The 20,553-nt window shown below is 38.3% G+C and overlaps 1 protein-coding gene across 2 annotated transcripts in view; it reads right to left on the minus strand.

The window, feature by feature from the left end:
- Positions 1-20,553, minus strand: part of slc6a11b (solute carrier family 6 member 11b) — a 96,254-nt gene that overhangs the window by 36,153 nt on the left and 39,548 nt on the right. For both annotated transcript variants that reach the window (XM_052111063.1, XM_052111062.1), the window contains 5 exons: positions 19,561-19,695; positions 19,274-19,414; positions 18,827-18,908; positions 17,437-17,569; positions 1,816-1,950 (listed from right to left, as the gene is read on the minus strand). In XM_052111063.1, coding sequence (XP_051967023.1) covers positions 1,816-1,950; positions 17,437-17,569; positions 18,827-18,908; positions 19,274-19,414; positions 19,561-19,695 — 626 coding nt within the window. The remainder of the gene's footprint in view (positions 1-1,815; positions 1,951-17,436; positions 17,570-18,826; positions 18,909-19,273; positions 19,415-19,560; positions 19,696-20,553) is intronic.

The following is a 20,553-nucleotide window of genomic DNA, read 5'->3' on the forward strand; positions in this document are numbered from 1 at the left end:
ACACATTTATGTGAGTTGTGAAGAAACAGATCACAAAGTGAAAAGAGACACACAACTAGCACAAATGTGTAGGAAATCAGTTGCCTGGGACAAATGTCTAGTATACAGTGTAGCAGTCATAATAAAAAATGATCACATGGTTCTCTGGAATGTGTTATTCTAATTGGTCAATGGCACCATCCAGTGGTCTAATACTTCTGAGAACTGACCGCACATCTGGAGATAAAATAATATTTCAGCTGTCACCACAGTATTGTAAGTGATCATTCCTACCTACACGTATCACTCTGCTATCTTTACAAGTAAGGTAATAAAATAATTTAAACTAAAATCAATATATTATATTATATTATATTATATGGTATTATACAATATTACATTTCATGTCCATTTATTTATTTATTTACTTGACTTGTAATTGTGTTGTAAGCAGGATAATGAGCTGTCAGGTGGTCATTTTCTTAACATAAACACCAATCTGACACAAACCAGAGGTGGAATTCAGACTATAGACTCCGTAGTCTTTCTTCTCACATACTAACATATTGAAATGTTTCAAATGTAATCATTACTTCATGTCGATTCAATTATTAATTTAAGTAGCAATGCAATAAGCAGGATGATATCAGCAAGGCTGTCAATAACACAAAATAAACTGCTTCAGGGTGATACAAGTCCTGACCACCCTGTTGGGGTTTATTTTGCGTTAATGGCAGGCTGACTTTACATTTATACAAACTTATACAAAGTAATCCAGAGAGCCACGTAATAAGAATCTTTATATACTTCCCTTTTTATGTTATGTTTTGCCTTTGTAAGTACAGTCACCTAAAGACCAGGGATGTGCACTGACATTTTGAGGGGCAGGGGCTCTAAACCTTTTAGTTGGGGTCGGGTGGTGCACATGCACCTCAATTTATTTTGTGCTATAGTTTTTTTTTTTGAATATAGCCTAAAGAGACATAAAACTTGATTAAATTATTTTGTATCCATAATTATTTTCCAAAATATGCTAAAGACGAAAATATAAATGTTGGGATAAGTTGCACTATACAGGAATAAAACAAATAACACCTTGGGTTTAGGTTACATTCACCGGTTCAAAAGATAATGGAGCCTTCATAAGGATACCACTGCAGGTGAATGACACAGCAGCAACTCTTGGACACAATCCCTTTTTAATGGCATACTGTATGTATGTATGTATGTACAGTTTTAATGGCATTAAGATGACTAATAAAAGATACACTCTTTTGTCTGTTTGATGATATGTTGGGATTACTATGTGTGTACTAATATATATAATTTTTTTGTGGGACCCTGTTACGGCATGATTTTTAATTTGAAGAAATCCATTCAACCGTGACTTCCTTTGGACCCTTTCTACAGTAGGCAGGATATTAATTACATTTTATTTAATATTTATTGCTACAGAATAACTAGCAATAAAATTGTTTTAAACTGTATTGAGGCATGTTGGAAATTTTGATAACATGGTAATCAACAAAAATGGAAATGGAAAATTTCCATTTTCTCTCATATAAAATATTAAGTTTGACCTCCTGAGGTGGACGACCAACATTTTCTGAAGGTTAAGCACCTACTATTTGTTGACACTTTGTTGAAACTTGGTTTTATCAGCTTGATTTCACAATTTCACACTGAATTTCACATTCTGTCCTCTATTCATAGAAAGTGCATCACTCTTTCAAAAAAAAAAAACATAAAAAATGCTGTTAAACACTAGAAAGAAGAGCAGGAGGGTATTTAATCTATAAGAAGTAGCATGCCATGGAATGAAGTCATTACTCATACCTGAGGGTCAGACAGGCGAGAGATGTCAGGGTACAGGTAGAACTTAATTCCATTAAAAGCACCAGGCAGCGTGATTCCTCGCAGAAGAAGGATCAACAGCATGAAATACGGAAAGGTTGCAGTGACATATACCACCTGCAGAAGAAAAACAAGGCTTATCGAAATCACACAATTTGATATAGTAAATAACAACAACAAAAAATTGCTAAAAAAAAAAAATGTATAAACTCTTAAATAAAAATATTTACCTCTATATTTTCTCAATTTCACGCAAAACTTTAAATTTATAATTTTTTTTAGATATTTTTTTTTTACATTGTATTTTAAAAAGGTAGATAGCAGTTTAGTCATCACATTTTTGTAATTTATTTTCCCATGAATAAATTGTTAATATATTAGAGAGAAGGAAATAACAGTACACACAGTAGTCCAGCAACCATGGATGGCATGCATTAGCTAATTTTCTTTTCTCCAAGAATACAGAATCAAAGAAATTGTACATGTGCATGGTGAATAGGATATTTACTTATAGCACATGTGAAGTGCTTTTACTTTGAAGCTGCATTCAAGCACTCATGCAGATCTAGCACTAGCAGCAATCGCCTGAGAGTTTAAACAGCCTGGATCGCCTGATTGGATTGTCACGGAGTGACCGTCATGATTTGTGAATCAGAGGAACTTTTGATCCTGATACTGGCTGATAGAATACACACTTCAGAGAAAGATATTACTGTAGAAGAGCACTTGACGGGAAGAAAACTCTGGATTTTCATGAGGTTTGTGAAGTACATCTGTTTAAATGAGTTTTACTGATATTTGCCTTTTATCATTAGAAAAGAAAGTGAAAACTAACAGGAAAATGTTGAGGAGAGACTGTTAGAATACGTGCTTCAGAAGAAGATATATCGAGCGCTCCACAGTATGCTGGATCTGCTGAAGTTGTGTGAGGTTGGTTTATTACATCTGTTTAAAATAAATATGTGCATATTTGCATACGGTATATGACATTAGTTGTATTGATATTTGCATTTGTATCATTAGACCAGACAGTTAAAAGTTACAGGAAACTGTTGAGGAAAGAGGGGAAGAATGAAACAGGTGAGTACTTTAACATAATGAGCTCAAACATGTCGGTTGTGACTCTGATATGTGGGCTGTTTACCTGAGACTGTTGCACACCGGTCTATTAATGTACTAACGCGATGGCATGGAACAAAAAACTAACCATGACAAAAAACTAACCATGACTCAGTCGCGTCAAATGCAAGCAGGCAATTCTCAGAGCCCTCAAGAAACAAATAAGCAAAACAGGAAAATGTATCTCTGCTGATGCCAATTATTAAACAATTCTGAATATCAGCCGATTTATCGGCAACACATTGATGCTGCTATTTTGGTTCACGGAAGTATGGCACTTTTACCAGACTTTGAAATAGCCCTCTTGTGTTTACATGGGCGACATCATGCCAAGACATTGACGATGCTAAATTGCAATAGGATTTTTTATATATATCGAACGGTGTTTTCATGGCGAAGCATAAAATAACGTCAAAAATTGGAATAAGGAAATGTCTCATATCTTCTGCATGCATTGTTTGATTTACATACAAATTTTGCCAAATGTTTGTTCTTGCAGGCTGATCACATTGATGTAGCTATTGTGGGTCACAGTCATAGTGCCACCAACTGGCGGAAGGAAGTGTGTCACTTTCAACAGACTTTGAAACATCCCTCTTATTTTTTTACCTAAATTAATTCCAAAAACTTTAGACTAAGGTCAAGACAGTGCAGATTTTAAATTCTAAAGGGATACTTGATATCTTAAATACTGTTGCTATGGCAAATCATTAAATGTCATCATTAATTTTTGTGCATTTTCACATGTTTTGAGGTATTTTGAGGATACACAGATGAGAAAGCTCCAGGATATTATGGAAGAGTTAACATTTTCCTCAGAAGAAGAGTGGGACTCCGATGAACGTTTAAAGCAGGTATTTAAATTATATGCTGTATAATATAAATATGATATGTAATATTATATAAAATTGCAAGAATGTTTAGATTATATTTTAAATAGCGTTTATGCTGCCTCATTATCATCAACAAAGATTGTGCTTGCAAATATGTGTTCAGGTGTAAATGAGTAAAATGCATTTTAAATACGCCCATATTAGAAAATCAGCATATTATATTTCTGAAGGATCATGTGACACTGAAGAATGCAGTAATGATGATGAAAATTCAGCTTTGGTCACAAATTGCATTTTACAATATATTTAAATAGAAAACTGTTCTTTTAAATTGTAAAAAGAGTTCAGGATATCAATGTTGTTTCTGTATTTTGGATAAAATAAATCCAGTCTTGGTGAGCAGAAGAGACTTCTTTTAAAGGTAGTGTAGGTCTAAAATTAAGTAAAGTCTTTATGTAAAGAAAATATATAGTCAGATTACATCTTTTAACTTAAAACTTGATTTGGATCATTATGTCTCCTCACATTCATTCTCTTTCCCTCATTGATAGTCCCAGGGCAGGGTCTTTGTCTCTCATGTGTGAATTACAATGAATATTCATGATCGTTCACGCCTCCTCGCATATTACCTTTCAACACTAAAATTGTCTTACAAAAGTGAAATTACTATATTGTTTTGTATGAATGAGTGATCAGGATGGTTTTCACAACATTTTGTAGAAAAACTCTAGGCTACAATATCCAGTTCTCAAAAGTCTTGTGGACAAATGTTTAGTATGTGTTATATGGACTTATTTCAGTGACTTAAAAGTTTAGTTTTTTCAAAAACCATGCATAAATGTTATTTTCTCAAAAAAACTTTAGCCATTAATATGTTTTAAGCAACTGAAAAAAGCACAAATGTCAAGGCATGTCAAAACTTCTCCAGGGCCCAAAATACCCTCAGACCCCAGAGGGTTAAGTGACGTAATTTGAATGTGAAGAGTGCACGATCTTGTTGACCAGTCAACTGTCATTACTGCCGCTATCACTATTGAGAAAGAGATCCTTATTGGATTTACAAACCTGAGATGTTCTACATGACCGTGTGATTGCTACATTTATTAAACAGGAAAGGAGGACTGATTTTCACTTCAAGCTTATTGGGAAGTGCATTTTGCATTGTTAAAGCAACATCAGGAGTTTTCTAAGTGTAAATTAGACTGCTGGAGCATTTAGTGTTGGATCAAGTTATGAAAAGTAGTGCTGCGTTTCATTCAACTTGGAAAGTCGGATTTTACAATGTCCTACTAGGAAAAGTGAAATGAAATGCATCTTTAATTCAGAATTACAACTTGTAGGCTCGTGCAGAAATTCTCAACAGAGATGTAGGGGCATAATGTCACAAAAACATGTCGACACTCAGAGAGATGTACAAAGTAAGTGATAAACATTCACTTTATTAACCAATATCGATAAATGAGATTGTTTCCACATTACATGATATTAAATTTGGTTTAACAAATTCCAGCAGAAACAGGTGTATAAAACATTATAAGCTCTTTTGATAATCGTACACCTGAAGCACAAATGCTAGCACTGCAGCATTGTTTATCAGTTGGGTTGCTAAGAGACATCTCTAATGAGAGTCAAACTCCTGCTATGCTAACATGAGCATTGCAGTTTTGTTTCCTTGAATTCTTGAAAGCATTTATAGTAGGAGATATCAAGTAGGAATATCCCACATCCAACTTGAATGGAACGCAGCATAACCATGTACCATGACGAAACTAAATTATAACAAATATTATTAGATAGATGTTTCCAGGTATTAGACCTCCTTGGTAGATTCATATGAAAAATTATGATTTTTGAATGTCTGTTCGGGAGACATTCATGTCGCAAATCAGTCATGCTGCAGTTGAAATTAGGCTTGCATGAGCATTGAGTGTCCTTTCAAGTTCTGGCTTTCGTGCGTGGATGTGTTTTTAAAATGTCAATTGGTATTACTAGTTAGCTGCAACATAATGTATGATTTTTTTTTTTTAAATGGCATGACTCACACTGAAGGCCTAGACTTAAAATGGATGGCCCGCCACGGTGTATAACTACGTTCTTCAGTTAACTATGTTTATCAAAAGAACGAAAGATAAAGTTAACATCCGTTTAAGATGGTTTGCAAAATAACAACATCTGTATCCTAAAAATAACAGCTTGTATTTGAAGTCACTTTCCATCCCATGTGGTCCAAATCATTCAGAACCGGTGAGTCATTAGTTTATGCTGATTTGTGCTGTTAAAAGTCACATCATAACATATTCCTTTCATTGTATTTAACAAGATAGCTTTTGGGAGCCGTGAAATACTTTTTATTAGTTTTAATTCTGTTAGAAGCTGGCATGACTTGTGTTGACGGTGTTTGTATAATGGCATAGTCCTATATATTAGCTAATATTCAAAATATTTCTTTGACATTTCAGCGCAATGTGAAAGCATGTTACGTGGCATTCACATGCTTGAATATGTTTGTTTTTGCACAACAGCACCACAAAAGAGCTGAGATGTTTCTTGACTCAAGACGTTTAACAGTTTTGGCTTTTTTAAACTTTACATGGCATCTAAAAACACGAACAAGCGGTCAACGATATCTATCTAGCGCTTGTTTAAATTGAATAATTTATAAAACAGTGTGGACGGACACAAAAACATGCTCAATGTAAACAGCCGCGCAGTGTAAGACTAGAACTCAGCAGGAATTGTTTGATCACACTTGCCTATTCTTTATTATTTGTTACTGCACATTTTAGATATTAGAGTAGAACATCGTCATAACTAAGAAGTAACACAAAAGTATGGCAATTATGCAATGACAAAAACTACTGTTGTAACCTCCGTTCCCTGATGGAGGGAATGAGAAGTTTTGTCGATTGTAGTGACACAAGGGGTCTTTCTTGAGAGCCTTGCGTACCTCTGAACTTGAGAAAAGGCCAATGAGAAATTGGCAGACAGAATTTGCATGTCCCGCCTCTGGACTTACGGGTATAAAGGGAAGTGGACGTGTGTCTGTCAGTCAGGTTTTAGCACTGAGGAGCCGTTCGGCCTCAGAGTAGGTTTTGGCTGTTTACAGTGGTAGGTTTAGAGTCATGGCAAGGGGGACACAACATCTCATTCCCTCCATCAGGGAATGGAGGTTACAACAGTAACCATGACGTTTCCCTTCTGTCACTCACTCGACGTTGTGTTGATTGTAGTGACACATGGGGTCCCATTTAAAATGTCATGCACTAAATCGTGTTATGTGAACTGCTGACACAGGTGGAAGCAAGCTACTGCATGCTAGAAGCAACTGTATCAGCCGCATGTAACCCCCTCCAACACCCCAAAAAAGTGTCATATACAGTTCTTAGGTTCCCAGCACCCCTGAGGGGGGAAACAAGCGACATGTCTATCATAGGTGCAAGCCGGCCAGCCGCAGCCTGTTATAGAGCATAAAGGGGCAGGGGCTTAATGCTATAAAACGCATCGGGGAAGGAGTTCTTTTCCTATTCTTTCAGGGGGAAAAGACTCTGCGGAGAACACATCCTACCTAGGCTGGGGGGAGGTAACATGTGGCCAATACGTCATATGGGTTGTCAAGCCACACATGGAAGTGGCACGGTGGTAGGTCCTACCTAGTAAGGGAGGATCTCCACAAACACAGCGACCGGGGGCAGAGATGCTGCCCAAGGGAGACACAGGTCCGCCAACAGGGGGACCACACAGCTGAAAATACGTCACAGGGAGTTGCCTGAAAAGGGAATTATGCCTATGGAGCCCTACCCCAATACAGAGCACTTGAGACTCATAGGGAGTCTGGTCGCAAATTCCTCCTCAAATTTGCAGGCCAGAGGGCTAGGGAGGAAGAACATCCAGGAAGTGCAAGCTTATTGGCTAAACTGGGAGAAAGAGAGCATTGGCTCACTTTGGTGAAGGGCACTAGGTGCAAGCGGTCAGTTGTTCCATGTTACAGAGTTCTACGTGCTTGGACCTGACAAATCATGCGACGAGACAGACTCAACCCTGAGATTACAGAATCTCGCCTTTAGGTATTGGCCAGCCCATTGCTCTGCAGATGTCTGCTTAGGGAGGTGCCGTTGACCAGTGCCCACGAGGATGCCACACTTCTCGTCGAGTGTGCTCGAACCCGCAAGGGGGCGGGCACGACTGGGTCTGGAAAGCAAAGTAAATGGCGTCAACGAACCAGTGGGGAGCCTCAGTTTGGAGACAGCATTCCCTTTCCGGGAAGCTGCAGGGTGACAAGCTGGGAGACGGGGGTGTTGAGAAAGCGAGCCTTGTCAACGTCACGCATCTCGACCATGTTCAGCCATAGGTGACGTTCCTGGACCATGAGGATGGCCATCGCCTGCCTGAGTGCCCACGCTGTGACCTTCGTGGCTCTGAGAGCAAGGTCGGTGGCAGAGCGCAGTTCCTGCAGCATGTCGGGGTTAGGACTACCGAAGTGCAGATCTTTAAGTGCCTTGCCTAGGAGAGCCATGGCATGCAGGGCGGAGGCGGCCTGTCCAGTGGCGCTGTAGACATTCGAAGTCAGTGACAACGTCATCCTACAGGCCTTGGAGGGCAGTACCGGACGATAGGGCACAGGTGGATTGCAACCGTCCTATCCACCTAGGGGACCTCCGTGTACCCGTGGGACATCCCACCGTAGAGGGTAGTGAAATAGGGCGAGACTGGGCGAGCAGACCCGAAGGTGGCAGCCCAGACAAGATGCCGCTGTGACGCTCTCTGATGCAGCGGCGAAATCATCATCCAGCTCACGGGGTCCGAGGGAGACAACGGATTGGCCGTGAGGCGAGCCGGTCTTGCGTCAGACCCGGACGGAAGCAAACGAGCATGCTGGGGGGGGGTGGTTCGTGGGGATTTACCCGGTGGAACCAAGCCTTTTGCTCTCCCCAAATCGCCTTCATCGCCGGCCTTAATCCCGTAGGAAGAAGGCGCAGAGCGGGGGGTAGCTGAAGTGGCTTTCCCTCCGAAGGAAGAAAGCCGCGATTTGCCATGGCCATGTTCTCGCAATGAGAACAAAAAAACATTCATAAAAGTTGCCTCCATGTGATCACAGCTCAGACACGCGAGGCAGCGCTTATGACCGTCAGAAGCGCAGAGAAAACAGCTGCATCCTGGAACTACACAGAGGTGGAAAGGCATCTTTAAATAGACGCGTCCTGAATAGGGCATTCAAAGCCTGCTGTGTATTGCACTTTTACTTATGAAAACACTTCTCTTTTAGAGGGTATAAGCCATTTCACAGAAGCGCTGTCGAAGTGCCCAGGGGTGTGGACTGAACAGCGAGAAGAGAAGGAGAAAGCCACTGGAAATGCGCCATAAGATCCAATAGCAGTGCTCTGGCAGAGGTGAGTGGAGCAGTAGTGAGAACTCAGCTTGCTGATGCACAACCACTCCTCTCTGAAGAAATCTGACAGACAGATGCACATCCGCTTCCCTTTATACCCAAATGTCCGGGGGCGGGACATGCAAATTCTGTTTGCCAATTTCTCATTGGCCTTTTCTCAAGTTCAGAGGGATATATTTTAAACAGTATTGAATGATTTTATATGCTGGACACTTGTTGGCAACTTTTCTTTAAAAATATATAAATAAATAAAAGGTTTGTATAGACATCAATACATTAGGCCAATTTATTTTTGAGTACAGAAAGAATCCCAAACGTTTGACCATGAGCCTTTAGATCAAAAAGTTAAGCTTATGAGAAACAACTTAGTGTCCTTTGGACTGGTTGTGTAGGCTATATTTATTTTATATTTATAAGTTCTTGATATTAATTTTATTTACAAAATTGTACTATTTTTTTATTTCATTTGCTTTTCAGCCAGCTGCGTCAAATCCTAAAGACACGCGGACAAGTTTCGTACACCTCTCTCCCGTCTGCCGCTGTCTCTTCTCCTTAAAGGAAACTTATTATGCCCCTTTTTACAAGATGTAACAAAAATCAGGTATCCCCAGAATGTGCCTGTGAAGTTTCAGCTCAAAATATCCCACGGATCATTTATTATACCATGTTATAAATGCCTCTTTTTAGGTGGAATCAAAAACACGCTTATTTTGTGTGTGTCTCTTTAAATGCAAATGAGCTGCTGCTCACTGCCCCCTTTCTGGAAGAGGGCTGTGCCTTTACAGCTCATGCTTCAGATACTACAGCAACAACAAATCAGCATTTTCGGGTTAAAAATTAAAAATAAGGACATAGCTCTGGTCTCTGTGAATACAAACAGAGAGAATGGTAACTTAAGCTGCATTAGCCAAGGAATCAGCTAACAAGCACATTCGGAAAGGCGATTTGCAAACATTCACAAAATAAAATGTGCAATACTTACATCTTCAGGATATAAAGCTGTAACACGAACAGTTGGTACTGGTCCATGCTTGAGAATATATATATTTTTTTAAATCCTGCTTAATATTGATGCACAAACATACAGAAATGTTTTTGTACGTTTGTGTCATTGAATTACAATTGTTCATTTAAAGCAATTTTAGGGATATATAAAAATGGTAAATTACTTCTTTACAATATAATCTTCAGATCTAGATATTTTTTTCAATAAATAATTCTATTAAATTATAGCAAAAATTTTAAATGAATCAGTTAGCAATAAAACTAAAAATACTGTGTGGGTGTGTGTATTTATATATATATATATATATATATATATACACATACACGCACACACACAGTATATGTAATGTAAAAAAAAAAGAAAGACAAACAGATGGCTCTTAACACCTATGCACTGCTCTTATATTTCAGTTTAGAATGACACAAACACAAGCGGAGTGATGCACACACAGTGAAGCGTCAGAGTGCCATCAGTGCTCACGGAACGTCTCTCGTCCAATCAGATTCAAGGACCGAACTAACTGATATAGATTATATATATATATATATATATATATATATATATATATATATATATATATATATTCAACAACACTCAACAGTCTTGCTTTTCAGCAGTCATTGTGGCACAGTCACACAGACTGAATCGCTCCGTGCGTCTCTCCCCATATGCGGTGTCATCTCTACTTAAATACTCCTGCCGCTCCTCCCTGGAACTTAAGTCATTAAGTGATAGTGGGGAACTCTTGCTATGTGTACGTAATCTATTCTTTTTGCTTACAATGATTGTTAATTCTGACAGTGCAAATGTGCTGTTCCACAAATCTAATGGAGCATTTTCAAATACAATGGTTTTCCTCTCACAGGTGGCAATTAGAAAAAAATCTCCCACAGCAATTATTCTAACTTTACCAAATGAAGATTAACCAACTGTCTGCTTTATTTATCTAAGACTACCATGTACATAGGCTAGTAGGCCGTGGTTTACCATGGAAATTGTATCTACAGCCATGGCCAAAAGTATTGTCAGTGACATAAATTTAGCGTTTCTTAAAGTTTTCTGCTTCAGTTTTTGTGGTGTTGATTCACAATGTTTCTAGATTATTGCATTGTAGATTATTGAGTGATCAGATGCATTTTAAATAATTGCAAAAAGCTTCATTGGCCAAAAAAAATGAACTCTATCACAAAAACCCAAATGTCACTGTTGTTTGGCCATGGCACAAAATGACCAGCTAACTTCATTTCACTAATCATTTCAGCAGCACTTGGTTAAGTGTGAACGAGTACTAGTCAGGTGAAATCACTCCATCATTCTGATTGGATTATAAGAGCAGACTGATTGCTATAAAAGGAGGGAAGAACTGCTTCCAATCATTGTGTTTTGTTAGCAATGGTTACCTCTAAAGAAAGACGTACAGCCATCATCACTTTGCATCAAAATGGCCTCACATGCAAGGAAATTACTGCAAAGAATATTGCCAGAGAGAACCAGAGAGAGGTTCAACTGATGCAAAGAAGGTTTCAGGACATCCCAGCATATCCAGTAAGTGCCAGGACCATCTCCTCCTGATGAGTCAGCTACGGAGTCGTGTCACCACCAGTGCGGAACTTGCTCAATATTGGCAGCAGGTTGGTGTGAGTGCATCTGCATGCACAGTGAGGTGAAGTCTTTTGACCTGGTGTAAAGCAGGGCAGCAAAGAAGCCACTTCTCTCCAAGAAAAACATCAAGGACAGACTGAAATTCTGCAGGAAGAACCAGGCTTGGACAGCAGAAGACTGGTGCGAAGATATTTTCTCTGATGAAGCCCCATTCCGACTGTTTGGGACATCTGGAATATCGATAGTCTGGAGAAGAAAAGGTGAACGCTACCATGAGTCCTGTGTCATGCCAACAGTGAAGCATCCTGAGACCATCCATCTGTGGGGTTGCTTTTCATCCAAGGGAGTGGGCTCTCTCACAATTCTGCCCAAAAACACTGCCATGAATAAAGAATGGTATCAAAACGTTCTGCAAGAAACTTCTCCCAACGATCCAGGAGCAATTTGGTGATGATCCGTGCATTTTCCAGCATGATGGAACACCATGTCACAAGTCAAGAGTGATAATAAAGTGGCTCAGAGATCATTACATTGAAATTTTGGATCCGTGGCCAGGCAACTCCCCGGATCTGAATCCCATTGAGAACCTGTGGTCAATCCTCAAAAGGCAAGTGGCAGAAGCCCACGAGCACTAAAAATGTCAAGAATGGATTGCCATCAGTCAGGATTTGGCCCAGAAGCTGATATCCAGCATGCCAGAGCAAATTGCAGAGGTTATGAAGAACAAGGGTCAACACTGTAAAATCTATTGACTCTTTGCATATATTTAATGTTGTTGCCATTAAAAGCCTTTAAAACTCATGAAATGCTTATTATTGTTTTCCAGTATACCATAGAAACATGTGAAAAAATAATCTACAAATACTGAAGCAGCATACTTTGCAAAACACAAAATGTATGTCACTGCCAAAACTTTTTGCCATGGATGTACATAATCAGTATATGCAAGTCATTAAATACCACATGCATTGTATTTATTTTTCCTCTCCTAAAGGTGTGTAAGGCAATTTTACATCTTTCCCGAATGAAAATGTACTATGTACTTGGCACCCAAGTTGAAAGCAGCAGCTGTCAATAGAACAGAAACTTTGTCTGCTGCAGTTGCAATTTGGGATAATAATCTGATCGCTTCATAATGAATAGCTCTGTAGCACCCCCTTGAAAATGGGAATGTAAAGGGGGCTCTGTAGCACCCCCATTTTCACATACAGTCACCAAAATTGGTTCATATTTAGCTCTCATCAAGCTGAACAACTTTCATACTCACAGTCATCAGCTCTGCAAAGTCGTCCATTTTGTTTTTTCTGAACTTTTAAATATGCCTCTTAGGGTATTCATGTGACTGGCACCAAATGTGTGCAACAAGCCAAGACATTTTAGACGCTAAATTGTGAATGGATTTTTTATATTTTGAACAGTGTCGCCATGGCGAAGCAATACATTTATGGCCAAAAAACAGGAAACAGCCATAGCACCACCAACTGGCAGCAGGAAGTTTGGCACTTTTAACAGACTTTGAAATAGCCCTCTTTGGTTTATATTCCAAATTCAGAATTCTTTAGAATGATGTCAAGACACTGCTGATGTAAAATTGTAAAAGCAATATTCAATATCTTAAATACTGTTACCATGGCAATGCATTAATTGTTATTTCTTGCTTCCTATATTTGGGTGTTTTTGAGGCACTCTGCATGCTTAAAATGTCATTACATTTTGCACACACGGCCATTAGGACTGGACAAAAGTTCACACATGGCCATGGGGGCTCTTTAGTGCCCCCTTTAACTTGGGCATGTAATGGGGGGGCTCTTTAGTGCCCCCTTTAACTTGGGCATGTAATGGAGTCGCTGTAGCAACCCCATTTTCACCTAGAGTCATCAAAAATGGTACATATGTCAACTTTCATACTTGACATACTCATGGATGTGGCTATTATGGGTCACGGTTATAGCACCACCAACTGGTAGCAGGAAGAATGGTGCTTTTAACAGACTTTGAAATAGACCTCTTATATTTACCCAAATTGATTCAAATTTGTTTAGAATAAATGTTAAATGCCAAATGCATGTGTTCACCTTGCATATTTTTCCAAAAGCCACCATGTGGAAATGGATCCATGGTGCTTGGGCCCGTCATCACTGCTTGCGGCTATAGTATTTCTTGAAATTGTATATAATAATGATATGAGCTGTTAATGTTTGAAATAATGTGTTAAATTTAAAAAGTAATAACATTAAGTTTACAATAATTTGTATAACAAGCGCTATAATGGTACTGTCACTTTAAGAGTTTAACTCGCGTCTCACAGACTCACACTGGAGTTTGTTAATTCATTAACAAGAGAGAAATCTCTTTTTTTAGTGCATCCACGCTATTTGTGGTTAAAATTAATAGTTCATATTACTTTTTATCTGACTGTAAAGAACAGACAGGATATTAAAGACACATTATTCAATAAACGTGGAGTGGGTATACTATGTATTCATCTTTGATATTACACGAAATAAATGCCCCGTTTTAATTTCAAGCACTTATTCAGACACTTTAAGCACTTCAAGGACCTTATTTGAACAGTGTAGACAAAATTGGAGTAGGGGTAAAATCAAGTGATAAAGAGATTATGATGTTTGATGGGTCATTTCATTTGACACATGGCAGAAAACAATGTTTCCAATTTTTTCATTATTCTATATATTATTCAACATTATTCTTTGAAATTTGTCTTTTTGCATTCCACAGGAAAAAATACAGCATACGGATTTGGAATGACATAAGTGTGAGTAAAGAAATTACAGAATTTCCATTTTGGGGTTAAAAATCCTTTAAAATTAAGTTACATATAATGGGTCACACACAAAAAAAAAAAAAATGGTTTTTGATTGTCTTCTGTTGACAATGTTACTTAATACATGATACGAATGTACCCTCCTTTGTGAATGTCAATGATGTGCAAATGAACTATCTTACATGTATACCTTGTAGTGTAAAGGTTTGAGTGAAGCAGTGGTCTTAATGTGAAAATCCTTTAAAATTAATATGAAATGTGTCAACCAACCCCCCCCCCCCCCAAAAAAAATGGGTCTGTAGTGGTCTTCTGTTGACAATGTAACTTAATACATGATACGAATGTACCATCCTTTGTGAATGTCAATTGACAATCTTACTAGTATACCTTGTATTGAAAAGGTTTGAGTGAAGCAGTGCTCTTAACTTGAAGGGTTTAAGGAATGCTCTGAGGGTCTGCCAGATGGGGCAGGTACTCTTCCCAAAGGCTTAATTGGATACAGATTGAAAGATTGATTCTCAAGGAGAGGAAGACATGCAGCTTTGAGCAAGAGATTTTGAAGGAAAAAACACTCACAACATACCAACCAGCGTAAGAGCTTTATCTCCCAAGACACATGGAGATTTGATCCCACAGTGTGATCACACCAACAGCATTGAACATCACAGCTCAATTCGTCTCCACGTTCTAGAACGTAAAATGTTTTTGCAAAAAGCCATTCAACATTTTGAAACTCTTTTAGTAGTGTTAACAAAACCGCCCTAGGTTCTTGTTCCTCTGGCATCCAGTCAAGACCATGGACAAGACAGTGTTTGGATACAAAAGCTTCTACACTGTTTCCCTCTAGAAGGAGCCCAACTGGGTTGTGCTGGCAGTGTGAGAAAATGTGTGGCACAGAAACATACAATCCCCAATGTCTTCAAACTGACCTGGATAATTTACTGTACCAAATAACAACAAACATTTCCTCAAATTGGTTAGAAATATAATCACCCATTGAGCCACTTTAAAAGTTAATAAAAAAAAAAACTCCATACATTTCAGACAGGAAGCTATTTTGTTCTAAGCTGAAAAAAATGTTTCTTTAAATGAATAGTTTACCCAAAATGTACTCCCCCTCATGTTATTTTTTATTTGTTTTTTCCAAACCCACATGACTTTCTTCATGAAAAAAAGCAGAATGATGTCTCAGTCACAGTTCACTTACATTGTATGGCATTTGTGCCACAATGTATTTAATTACTTAATGTCTTGCTTAACAAGGTAATCCAGTGAAATAAAATGAATAGACAGTATTAAACCTGCACAGCACAATCTGTGTGAGTGGCCAGTTTGAGACAGGATGCCCTTTATTCCGAATGTACGTCAGTTTAAATGTGGCAAAGCTTGCCAAGCTCACTAATTTACACGATTTTCAATTAGTCTCATAAAATGATTACATATCCATATCCAAAAACCATAGCTACCACAATTGACAATCCCCCCATTTGGATTTCAGATACATGCGTATGGTTTTTCTGAGTAAATAGACCAATGTCTAAACACACCATGAGACTTTAACACACCTTGACTCTTTCCCAACTCTCCCTGGTCAAACATTCAAGCCCTGCATTCACAGGTCAACCCCATGCTATAAATCTATCACTGGCTAATGGGAGAATTGCAAACGGCCACAAAAGACCTGTGGGTGAACAGCTTTGCAAATGATCTGAATGCTGCAATCTGTTTAGTGGTCAAAGGAGAGGAAGAAAGCAGTTTGCTATCCGCCAGACAGTATTCCTCCCAGAAGGGAAGAGGCGAGCAAGCAACTTTGCATGCTCCTCATGAACGCTCTACTTTCCCCTTGTGAATACAGAAATCAATCTTGGACAGGCTGCTAAAGCCACGCCATGAAGGAGCTTTCTTTCCTCTTACTTCACAGCCAAACAAAAGCCACTTCAGGAGATATAGGCCTTGCTGCTGAGCTCTTTTCTCCTGGATCTGTACAATGTGAACCCATTTATTTTTCCCCACACATCCCTCTTCCTTTCTTTGCACTTTCTTTCTGGCTCATTGAGTCCGTTAGACTTTCTTAAAGGCTGCTGGAAGAATACAATCTAGAGGAAGCTAGTGACTGAGCTAGAGATTGGCAGAGGGACACAGGCCCACATAATGTAGTAGATTGTGGGTACAAGGCGAAGGTAGAGGAAGGCAAGAGTTGCATTTCGCAGTCCAGACACAGGAATAATGCCAGTTTGTTTTCCAAAAGCACTTTTTTTCTGAGTAGGTTGGTTTGAGTTTACCAATAAACCCCTCGGTTATTGTTAGGATCTACCTTTGTTCACCCAAGTTTCCGTTTGCTTTTTGGACCACTGCCACTTTCTGTTCAATGGCTTTTCTGAATTACATACAGTCTGATATGCAAGTCAGTAGATTTGATTGCTAACATTCTTTCAACCTTTGTCTTAATCCAAAAGATCCCACAGTGTGGGGAATGCCACAAAGTGCCATTGTCCTCTTAAAGAGTTTAAGCTTTATGCAGATGATGTTGGCATTTGAGTCCTTTTCATTTACTAATCAATTTAAAATTCTGTATATACGCTATAGTGATCACTGGATTACGTTTTTAGTTCACAGTAGTGTAGGTTACCACATATTGAGTATTCCACATTTCAGAGTTTTGCTTATTATCTAATTTGCAAGGATGGAATGCATGTCTTACCCACCCAATTGATTCCATGCTGAATTGGCCGCATAACATTAAGGTGCTAAGTTCCCCTATTTATCCAAGTCTCTCATTGAGACATCTCCAACTCACCCTCTAACTCTTTGGTTAACTTCTACACACATTCTCAAACATCCATTTTCTGGTCACTGGGCCTTTTGTTTTTACCTTTCCAGTTGATTTGGGACCTTTCCAAATGCAGAAATAACATATGACCCAGGCTATAGCAAGACAGATAGCAAGTTCCCAGCGAAGACTTCCGATTTCCTCAATTCCAGAGGATATGTTCAGAACACGGCGTCTGTGGAGAAACACATTTGAAATTAATTACTTTTTTAGAAGCAATCCATTACAAGAACAAGTCAAGTTGACAGAACTCTGGAAAGTGGCATATTCATATGAGCATGCTTTCAAACTTCATCTGAGCTACTCAAGGATGGCTTAGTGATTAAAACTGTAATCTTGTTGACCAACATAGCTGTATATAGCATTAGATCTATATAGGAGTCAAATTAATTGCTTTACCCTGATTGGCAAGGCTTTTCAACTCCGCTCCTGGAGGGCCACTGTGCTGCAGAGTTTAGCTCCAACTCTAATCAAACACACCTGATCAAGCTAATCAGGATCTTTATGATTACTTGAAAACTACACGCAAGTTTGCAAAAGCAGGGATAGACAGTGGCCCTCCAGAATGAATTAAGTAGCCCTGCTTTACAGTTTAAATAAATTTCATGAAAACCATTGCACTTTCTGAAACATTTTCTGCACAATGCAACAACCTCCAAGCTGAGCTAAACTGACTTGGATCAACATTTTAAGAGTATTTTTCTTCCAAAAGAATCAACTTCCCATGCCCAAATATCTTCACTAACTTTAAGGTGGTCTAATGTTTTGTTCAGCATTGACTGGCTATGACGCAGTAGCGTAGTCTTGCAAGATAATGAAGAAAAGCCACAATTATCTTTCTTGCACTGCCATTTATCATCTCTGACATGTTCTTGGGTGACATCCACTGCCTAAGTCATGCCCCCATTGAACAAGCCATCCCCATTCAAGCTCACAACTTCTGTGCTTCACAGTTCTACAGTGCTGCCTGCTCTATGTGAGTCTGAGGCCAGCAACATGCGAGAACTGTCTAACAGCTGTGGCGTGATTACTTCCTACTACTTCCTTTGCCTTGGATATGAAACAGAAATTCTCTACAAAAAAAAAAAAAAAAAAAGCCATCTGTGGCCAAATTTGTGTTCATACCATTCCAAGCTGTGCAAGTGCCCTTTTGGTGCTTGTTGACAACAGCAAAGCAAAAAAGAATGACAAATTGTCAGTGATTAAGGTTACAGTATTACATGAATAGTAAGCAATGGCCATACACACACAACTATACCAAAAGTTGCCTAGCAAGCCAGAATATCACTGTGTGTATTAACTGTCTTGCTTTGAATTGTTGTTGATTGCAGAGTTAAGGGTATTTGTCTAAAGTTATTGAGTTATTTGTCCAAAAACAGCAGCAACATATTGATATCTGTATGAACGTGCGTATGAAAGACTGTATACTCACTCCCAGAACTCCACGACTGGTGATGTGGCATATGGGTTGCTGAGGTTGGCAATGCTGGCATTGTTAAAGTCCACACAGTTTTCTAGAAAGCAATTTATTATAATAGTCAGTTTTACATTTATGCATTTAATGAGAAAATGTATGTATTGGTACTTACATATTTTCAATTCCACAAAAAATGTATAAATAAATTATATTTAATAAATAATAAATTATACATATTTATGAATGTTACATATACTCTGCATACTTCAAATACTTGTGTGTATAGTGTGCATAGTGTCCATATTGTGTATTATATTGATGTATACTGTGCATGGTGATTACATTTAAAATTCTGTACATCTTGTATGTCATCTTATGCTGTTACTACATGACTGCTGTTACATGTGTATGGCATAGTTACAATGAACTGATCTGATTTTGATTTATTTGAAATACACCAACCTGTGTTCCAGTAGTGGCCGCATGAAGCCCAGGGCAGCTCTGTTGTAAAGCAGTTGAACAAGTAGAAAATAGCCCAAGCCAATATGACCACATAGTAAACGTTAAGATGGGCTTCAATGACTTGGGTCGCATAGCCAATGCCTAGAAAATATTATAAATGTTTTACTTAAAGATGACAGGAAACAGTGCCTTTATATTTCCTGAGTGCACCTTTTTCAGCGCAACGATTAGATATTTAATCATGAGACAATATTGTTTTAAAACTTAATAATTGAACAAGGCCTTACCTTCAAAGAGTGGGCAGACTTTTCGCCAACATGTTATGCCCCCCTCACTAGTGAACTGACCTAATGCTGTTTCCAGGAAGAATACTGGGATACCACAGCAGATGAAGAAGATGACATAAGGCACAAAGAAAGCACCTAAAACAGACACTGAGAGTTAGGAGGACCATAGATGTCCATTTAAGCACATGTTTTATTAATTAATTAATGCAAAGCCAATAAACAGTAACTTAGATGTTTTTGGTTGACATGAAATAAATAATCTATATAAATAATGTTTTTTATTGTTATATACAGGTTTTTATATATATATATATATATATATATATATATATATATATATATATATATATATATATATATATATATATATATATATTTTTTTTTTTTTTTCACATTTTAGAATAATAGTAAAGTCATCAAAACTATGGAATAACATAAATGGAACTATGGGAATTATGTTGTGACTAAACAAAATCCAAAATAATTCAAAACTGTGTTATATTTTAGCATCTTCAAAGTATTCACCCTTTGCCTAGAATTTGCAGACATATACTCTTCTTGAGATATCTTTTTAAACAGTATTGAATGAGTTCCCATCTATGCTGGGCACTTATTGGCTGCTTTTCTTTATTAGATGGTCCAAGTCATCAATTTAAAAAAAAAAATAATTAAATTAATTAATATGGTGGCACAATTGTATTTTTGTCTACAAAACTAAATTCAAACATTTAAGCATATGTCTTCAGATTAACTGATTTTTAAGATCATGAGAAACATTTCAGTCAAGTGTTTCAAAACTTTTGACCAGTAGTGTGTGTATATATTTTGTGGCAGGGCGGAGGGCAGGGCCGGGTCGGGATCATACACACCTGGTCCCGTATTAGGCTAATCAAGCCTTCGAGAGGGATAAAGGTCGACTGCAGAGGATCGTGTGGGAGAGAGAGATCATTTACGGACTTGTCCGTCGTGTGTGTGATTGTGTCTTCTGTTTTA

The sequence above is a fragment of the Xyrauchen texanus genome, chromosome 39 (genome assembly GCF_025860055.1).
Source record: "Xyrauchen texanus isolate HMW12.3.18 chromosome 39, RBS_HiC_50CHRs, whole genome shotgun sequence".
NCBI lineage: Eukaryota > Metazoa > Chordata > Actinopteri > Cypriniformes > Catostomidae > Xyrauchen > Xyrauchen texanus.